Source organism: Salvelinus sp. IW2-2015, unplaced genomic scaffold (assembly GCF_002910315.2).
Source record: "Salvelinus sp. IW2-2015 unplaced genomic scaffold, ASM291031v2 Un_scaffold1935, whole genome shotgun sequence".
Taxonomy (NCBI): domain Eukaryota; kingdom Metazoa; phylum Chordata; class Actinopteri; order Salmoniformes; family Salmonidae; genus Salvelinus; species Salvelinus sp. IW2-2015.
Genome location: NW_019943292.1, coordinates 35,623 through 44,589, shown reverse-complemented (window position 1 = coordinate 44,589; position 8,967 = coordinate 35,623). Strand labels below are relative to the sequence as shown.

At 44.2% G+C, this 8,967-nt stretch overlaps 1 protein-coding gene across 1 annotated transcript in view; it reads left to right on the top strand.

Annotated features, from left to right (window-relative positions):
* The window catches only part of asmt2 (acetylserotonin O-methyltransferase 2), a 49,974-nt gene that overhangs the window by 11,630 nt on the left and 29,377 nt on the right, over positions 1-8,967 (top strand). Inside the window, 2 exon segments of the mRNA XM_070439812.1 lie at positions 6,472-6,563; positions 6,759-6,933. Of these exon segments, the coding sequence (XP_070295913.1) occupies positions 6,483-6,563; positions 6,759-6,933 (256 nt within the window). The 5' untranslated portion in view covers positions 6,472-6,482.

The following is an 8,967-nucleotide window of genomic DNA, read 5'->3' as shown; positions in this document are numbered from 1 at the left end:
CAAATGCATGAAGTTCTGGTGGGACCAACACTATCAACTTGGCCTTCATTAGTTAGGGTTAGAACATTTTTTTTTTTTTTTTTTTTTTTTTTTCTTTTTTTTTTTCTTTCTTTTTTTTTTTTTTTTTTTTGTTTTTTTTTTTTTTTTTGTTAAACATGTTTTAAAATCACATTTTAAAGGAAAGGGTTAGGGTTAGGGTTAGTGTGACTGTTTGAGGTTTTGGACAGGTGTCTTTTTATACTGATACAAGTTCAAACAGGTGCCATTAATACAGGTAACGAGTGGAGGACAGAGGAGCCCTCTTAAAAAAGAAGTTACAGGTCTTGTGAGAGCCAGAAATCTTGCTTGTTTGTAGGTGACCAAATACTTATTTCTCCACCATAATTTGCAAATAAATTCATTAAAAGTCCTACAATGTGATTTTCTGGATTTCTTTCTTCATTTTGTCTGTCATAGTTGAAGTGTACCTATGATGAAAATTACCGGCCCCTCTCATCTTTTAAGTGGAGAACTTGCACAATTGGTGGCTGACTAAATACTTTTTTGCCCCACTGTATATAGATAGGCCCGTTTATTTTGTCTGGTTTAGCGTCCCAGATGAAGTGAAAATATTTTTTGCTCATATGATTTAAAAACGAATCATCAGGAGTTAGGCAGCGCCATAAGTAAGTGAGTAAACTGAGATATGACTAAGGAGTTAATCAGGGCAATTTTTCCATAAAATCTCCATGTTTGCAGGATCTTGACTATTTTTACAAGTTTTCTATTGAAAATCTTTGTGATATGAATACCGAGTATGTCTACTTCACCATTCAGCCCATTGTTATAGGTAAACTGCAGGGTAATGTAAAAAGTTGTATTTTTAAGGATCCAATACATATTATTGTACACATATCATAATTCAGTTTTAGTACAGAAGAGTATCTAGATCTTCAATGAGACATTGCAGGATCTAGCTTGCAGACTTAACATAAAAACTTGAGTCATCGGCATACATGTACACCTTTGTTTTCTCCTCAACACCTCTAATGTTGTTATTGGATCTGATTTTAATAAGCTAGCATTTCGATGGCCATAACAAATAGATATGGTGACAGCGGACACCCTTGTTTAACTCCTCTTGACAATTCAAAACTCTCTTAGAAGTAGCTGTTATTTACTATTTTACACCTGGGGTTGGTATACATTATTTTACTAATTTTATAAGAGAATTACCGAAATTGAAAAAAATCCAGGCATTTATAAATAAAATCCAGTCTTTATCAAATGCCTTTTCAAAATCCACTATAAATACCATTCCTGGCTTCTTCTATGTTTCATGATGTTCTATTATTTCTAGTAGTTGTCGTATATTATCTCCAATGTATCATCCATAATGATCATGAAGAGACCTTGCGTTACTCTAGAGACGGCTTCACTACAGTACAAATGTATTCCGTACAATATGTTATTATTCCCCAATGCCCCTATTCTGATATCTTCCCCTTGCTTGTTGTAAACATATATAAACTTGTAGACAAATACATAAAAAAGATAGACAAACAATAAACACATTAAATTATAAAACAGTTCTTGACAATAGAGAGAGAGAAAAGAAGAGAAAAGAGAGAGTGAGAGAGGAGAGCGAGATCGTGTGTGTGTGTGTGTGTGGTGTGTGTGTGTGTGTGTGTGTGTGTGTGTGTGTGTGTGTGGTGTGTGTGTGTGGTGTGTGTGTGTGTATAAGTCCGTATGTGTAAGTGAGCATGTAATTGAGTACGTGTGTGTTCAATGTTTCAGATATTTTTTAAGTTATAAAGAGTTTGTCCACAATGATAAAGGCACGCCTATCCTTCCTTTGTTGTCTTTGTACCGGATACAGTCTCTTACGACGTTCGTTTATCTCCCTTGGAAATTGGTCATTGAGAGCGAATTTGGTCCCTTTAATAACCTTCTAGGGTAGGGTGGACGTTAGCGTCCCACCTCAACAGCCAGTGATACTGCAGGGCGCCATATTCAAAACAACAGAAATCCCATAATTTACATTTCTCAAACATACAAGTATTTTACACCATTTTAAAGCTACACTTGTTGTAAATCCAGCCAAAGTGTCCGATTTCAAAAAGGTTTTACGACGAAAGCACACCAAACGATTATGTAAGGTATGAGCCAAGTCACAGAAAAAGACAGCCATGTTTCCAGCTAAAGAGAGCATTAACAAAAAGCAGAAATAGAGATAAAATTAATCACTAACTTTGATAATCTTCATCAGATGAACTCATAGGACTTCATGTTACACAATACATGTATTTTATTGTTCGGTAAAGTTCATATATTATATCCAAAAATCTGAGTTTAGGCAAGACGCTACTGTATCACTTGGCAAAAAGCCTGAGAAAATGCATAGCGCCACATTAAAATGAATGACTATGAAAATTACTATAAAATCAAACTTTCATTAGATCACACATGAAAGATATCAAATTAAAGCTACACTGGTTGTGAATCCAGCCAACATGTCAGAATTCAAATAGGCTTTTCAGCGAAAGCATACGATGCTATTATCTGAGCATAGCACCATTGTAAACAAAAGAGAGAAAACATTTCAACCCTGCAGGAGCGACACAAAACGCAGAATAAAAATATAATTCATACCTTACCTTTGACGAGCTTCTGTTGTTGGCACTCCAATATGTCCCATAAACATCACAAATGGTCCTTTTGTTTTCGATTAATTCCGTCAATATATGTCCAAAATGTCCATTTATTTGGCGCGTTTGATCCAGAAAAACACCGGTTCCAACTTGCTCAAACATGACAACAAAATATTATCAAAGGTTACCTTTTAAACTTTGCCAAAAAATGTCAAACTACTTATGTAATACAACTTTAGGTATTTTTTAACGTTAATAATCGTAAAATTGAGACGGGGTGATATGTGTTCAATACAGGATTAAAACGATATGTAGCATGCCTTCTGTTTGATTGAAACGCATGTCTAGGACACCAGGAGTGGCCTTCAAGATGGCCGTTCCTAGAGCTGGCCGCCCGGCCAAACTGAACAATCGGGGGAGAAGGGCCTTGGTCAGGGAGGTGACCAAGAACCTGATGGTCACTCTGACAGAGTTCCAGAGTTCCTCTGTGGAGTTGGGAGAACCTTCCAGAAAGTATCCATCTCTGCAGCACTCCACCAATCAGGCCTTTATAGTAGAGTGGCCAGACGAAAGCCACTCCTCAGTAAAATGCACATGACAGCCCGCTTGGAGTTTGCCAAAGACACCTAAAGCACTCTGACCATGAGAAACAAGACTCTCTTGTCTGATGGAACCAAGATTGAACACTTTGGCCTGAATGCCAAGCAAGATGTCTGTAGGAAACCTGCCACCATCCCGACAGGGAAGCATGGAGGTGGCAGCATCATGCTGTGTTTGTCAGCGGCAGAGACTGGGAGACTAGTCAGGATCGAAGGAAAGATGAACCGAGCAAAGTACAGAGATCCTTGATGAGCGCAAAGGGGGCAAAGGTTGACCTTCCAACAGGACAACGACCCTAAGCACACAGCCAAGACAACGGAGGAGTGGCTTCGGGACAAGTCTCTGAATGTCCTTGAGTGTCCCAGACAGAGCCCGAACTCGAACCCGATTGAACATCTCTGGAGAGACCTGAAAATAGCTGAGCAGCAACGCTCCCCATCCAACCTGACAGAGCTTGAGAGGATCTGCAGAGAAGAATGGGAGAAACTCCCCATATACAGGTGTGCCAAAATTGTAGCGTCATACACAAGAAGACTCGAGGCTGTAATCGCTGCCAAAGGTGCTTCAACAGAGTATTGAGTAAAGGGTCTGAACACTTATGTAAATGTTATATTTCATATTTTTTTTATTTATATACATTTGCAAAAATTTCAGTTTTAGAATAAGGCTGTAACGTAACAAAATATGGATAAAGTCAAGGGGTTTGAATACTTTCCAAATGCACTGTAAACAGTTTCCAAACTCTTTTGACAAAAAGTAAAGTCCCTGTGGGAGGTCTTGGATGTTTGGTGGCCTGCCGGTTGTGAGCTTGAACCGGTGGCCGAGAAGTCACTGGTTCGGGTCCCCGATTCGACTGGGAGGGGGATCTGTACTTGTGCTCATGGGTGGGGCGCTTGACCCTGGTTGCTCCTGTGGGTCGCTCTGCATGGGCGTGTCTGCATGGGCGTGTCTGCATGGGCGTGTCTGCATGGGCGTGTCTGCATGGGCGTGTCTGCTGGGCGTGTCTGCATGGGCGTGTCTGCATGGGCGTGTCTGCATGGGCGTGTCTGCATGGGCGTGTCTGCTGGATGACTGAATGTAAGGTCAATGCTGAGCGGCTTCACTGCAGGTAGATTGTGTTTTTTTTTATTCCCTCAAAATGTTTATACTTTACTATCAACTCAAATAGTAATTGTTTTTTCAGCTTCATTTCAGCTTAATGCCAAGCCCAGCTAACGTTAGCCACAACAAATTGGAATTCGTAAACATATTATAAGATTGGCAAATTCATAACATATCATACGAAATGGATGATGGACATCCACAAATTAATACATACCATACCGAACGTACATATCTTACTAAATGGAGGGACTGTAAGTCGCTCTGGATAAGAGCGTCTGCTAATGACTTAATGTAAATGTAAATGAGACAGATTTACATTTACATTGTTACGTCTATCCTCTGAGTCCAGGTGCTTTATTATGAAGAACCTATAGCCCACTCTATGGCTTTCCGATAGGCTAACTAACAGACAAGCAAACACTCGAACATAACTAAAGTTCCTTGTTACGTCCCTCAACTCAACACTGCTGAGCTGTTTTTCTGTTTTTGCCCACTGGACTCTTCTCTTTCCGATCCCCACTGTGATGCCTTTCTCTCTCCTGTCCCCCACCTGTTATGCCTTTCTCTCTCCTATCCCCACTGTGATGCCTTTCTCTCTCCTATCCCCCACTGTGATGGCTTTCTCTCTCCTGTCCCCACTGTATGCCTTTCTCTCTCCTATCCCCCACTGTAATGCCTTTCTCTCTCCTATCCCCCACTGTAATGCCTTTCTCTCTCCTATCCCCCACTGTAATGCCTTTCTCTCTCCTATCCCCCACTGTGATGCCTTTCTCTCTCCTATCCCCCACTGTATGCCTTCTCTCTCCTGTCCTCCACTGTAATGCCCTTTCTCTCTCCTATTCCCCACTGTGATGGCTTTCTCTCTCCTATCCCCCACTGTGATGGCTTTTCTTCTCTCCTGTCCCCACTGTGATGCCTTTCTCTCTCCTGTCCCCCACTGTGATGCCTTTCTCTCTCCTGTCCCCCACTGTAATGCCTTTCTCTCTCCTGTCCCCCACTGTAATGCCTTTCTCTCTCCTGTCCCCCACATGTGATGGCTTCTCTCTCTCCCTGTCCCCACTGTGATGGCTTTCTCTCTCCTGTTCCCCCACTGTGATTGCCTTTCTCTCTTCCTGATCCCCCACTGTGATGCCTTTCTCCTCCTATCCCCCACTGTGATGCCTTTCTCTCTCCTGTCCCCACTGTATGCCTTTCTCTCTCCTGTCCCCCACTGTGTGATGCCTTTCTCTCTCCTGTCCCCCACTGTATGCCTTTCTCTCTCCTTCCCCCACTGTGATGGCTTTCTCTCTCCTATCCCCCACTGTGATGCCTTTCTCTCTCCTGTCCCCCACTGTTGATGCCTTTCCTCTCTCCTTATTCCCCCACTGTAATGCCTTTCTCTCTCCTGTCCCCCACTTGTATGCCTTTCTCTCTTCCTGTCCCCACTGTATGCCTTTCTCTCTCCTGTCCCCCACTGTGATGCCTTTCTCTCTCCTGTCCCCCACTGTTGATGCCTTTCTCTCTCCTATCCCCCACTGTAATGCCTTTTCTCTCTCCTGTCCCCCACTGTGATGCCTTTCTCTCTCCTGTCCCCACTGTGATGCCTTTCTCTCTCCTGCCCCCACTGTGATGCCTTTCTCTCTTCCTGTCCCCCACTGTGAGTGCCTTTCTCTTCTCTGTCCCACACTGCAATGCTTTCTCTCTCCTGTCCCCCACTGTGATGACTTTCTCTCTCCTGTCCCCCACTGTGATGCCTTTCTCTCTCCTGTCCCCCACTGCAATGCCTTTCTCTCCCTGTCCCCCTCGATCCTTTCTCTCTCTGTCCCCCACTGCGATGCTTTCTTCTCTCCTGTCCCCACACTGTGATGCCTTTCTCTCTCCTTCCCCCACTGTGATGCCTTTCTCTCTCCTGTCCCCCATCCTGTGATGCCTTTCTCTCTCCTGTCCCCACTGTGATGCCTTTCTCTCTCCTGTCCCCACTGTGATGCCTTTTTCTCTCCTCCTGTGCCCCCACTGTGATGCCTTTCTCTCTCCTGTCCCCACCTGTTATGCCTTTTCTCTTCTGTCCCCACTGTTAATGGCCTTTCTCTCTCCTGTCCCCCACTGTAATGCCTTCCTCTCTCCTGTCCCCCTCCATCCCACTCTCCTCCCCCATCAGGACTCAATATCATGGCAGAACATCTGTCCCAGAGCGAACTGGACTACCCCTTTAAACTGCTGGAGTATTTCAATGGATTCAGAGTCTCAAAGGTTGGACTTTATAATATTTCTTTATCATGTAGATTGACATCCCCTGACCTATGGTACAAAACCACTGGAAATACAACGTAATGTACAGATATGTAGTTTAGATCTGACAAAATGACATTATGTAAACACCAAAAGATGCTGTCAGACTGCAAGAGTCCTCTGACCCCTGACCCTGACTGTTGCCCCTCCTATCAGGTTATCTTCTCAGCCTGTGAGTTGGGGGTTTTTGACCTCCTGCTGCTGTCCCAGAAGCCTCTGTCTGCGGAGCTCGTTGCCCAGGAGCTGGGCGCCAGCGTGGACGGGATTGAACGCCTTCTGGACGTACTGGTGGGAGTCGACATCCTGGAGGTGGAGCAGATAGACGGGACAGGTGAACCGCGTACACCTTACCACTAACACAGACACGCATACATACATTATAACATTCACACTATACAATCACATTTAATCAATCAATCAAATGTATTTTATAAAGCCCTTTTTACATCAGCAGATGTCACAAAGTGCTGTACAGAAACCCAGCCTAAAACCCCAAACAGCAAGCAATGCAGGTGTAGAAGCACTGTGGCTAGGAAAAACTCCCTTGAAAGGCAGGAACCTAGGAATAAACCTAGAGAGGAACCAGGCTCTGAGGGGTGGCCAGTCCTCTTCTAGCTCTGCTGGGTGGAGATTATAAGAGTACATGGCCATTAACGCCAGATTGTTCTTCAAGATGTTCAAACGTTCATTGATTACCTGCAAGGTTGTAGACGGTGCAACAGGTCAGTACCTCGGAGTAAATGTCAGTTGGCTTTTCATAGCYGAGCATTCAGAGGTCGAGACAGCAGGTGCAGTTGAGAGAGAGAGCGAGAGAGTCGAAAACAGCAGTTCTGGGACAAGGTAGCACATCCGGTGAACAGGTCAGGGTTCCATAGCCGCAGGCAGAACAGTTGAAACTGGAGCAGCAGCACGACCAGGTGGACTGGGGACAGCTAGGAGTCATTAGGCCAAGTTGTCCTGAGGCATGGTCCTAGGGCTCAGGTCCTCTGGGAGGGTGAGAGGGAGATATAGGATATAACCCCACCCACTTTGCCAAAGCACAGCCCCCACACCACTAGAGTGATATCAACAGACCAACCTACTACCCTGAGACAAGGCTGAGTATAGCCCACGAAGATCTCCACCGGACGAACCCGAGGGGGCGCAAAACTAAATCGGAGAGATAGGTAGCAGCGAGCCCATGTAATGCTTTGTAGGTTAACTGTAAATCAGCCCTAGCCTTAACAGGAAGTCAGTGTAGAGAGGCTAGCACTGGAGTAATATGATCACATTTTGGGGTTCTAGTCAAGATTCTAGCAGCCGTGTTTAGCACTAACTGAAGTTTATTTTGTACTTTATCCGGGTAGCCGGAGAGTAGAGCATTGCAGTAGTCTAATCTAGAAGTGACAAAAGTATGGATTCGTTTTTCTGCATCATTACACACATGTACACATGGATTTTGTATTGTAAATATGTGGTTGTAGAGTAGTGAACTGAGGGCACAACCTTGATTTGTTGTGAAATCTGTTGTGAATGTAATGTAATGTTTTTAATTGTTTAGAACTGCCTTAATTTTGAAGAGTAGCTGCTGCCTTGTAAGGAACTAATGGGGATCCATAATAAACCCCAGGAAGAGTAGCTGCTGCCTTGGCAGGAACTAATGGGGATCCATAATAAACCCCAGGAAGAGTAGCTGCTGCCTTGGCAGGAACTAATGGGGATCCATAATAAACCGCAGGATGTCTCTATTTTGGTTGGTCAGGGCTTGAGTTTGGGGGTGGGCCTTCTATGTTTCTGTTCTATGTTGTCTATTTCTATGTGTGGCCGGGTGTGGTTCTCAATCAGAGGCAGCTTGTCTATCGTTGTCTCTGATTGAGAACCATACTTAGGTAGCCTTTTCCCACCTGTGTTTTGTGGGTAGTTGTTTCGTGTTTTGTGTTGCTCTGAGCACGTTCTATGTTGACTGTGTTTCGTGCGTGGGTTTTTCTCCGGACTGTTGAGTCCCCTGTTTTGGGGCATTTGTTTTTTGTGTGCACCCTGTGTTTAGTGGGTGGCTTATGTTCGCTTGTGTGCAATAAATAAGCACTACCCTGTACCTCTGCTTCCTGCGCCTGACTTCGCACCCACTACGCCAGAGCGTTTACAGATCCATAATAAACCCCAGGAAGAGTGAGCTGTGCCTTGGCAGAACTTTGGGGATCCATAATAAACCCAAGAGAGTAGCTGCTGCCTGGCAGAACTAATGGGGATCCATAATAAACCCAGGAAGAGTAGCTGCTGCTTGGCAGGAACTAATGGGATCCATAATAACCCCAGGAAGAGTAGCTGCTGCCTTGGCAGGAACTAATGGGATCCTAAATAAACCCCAGGAAGAGTAGCTGCTGCA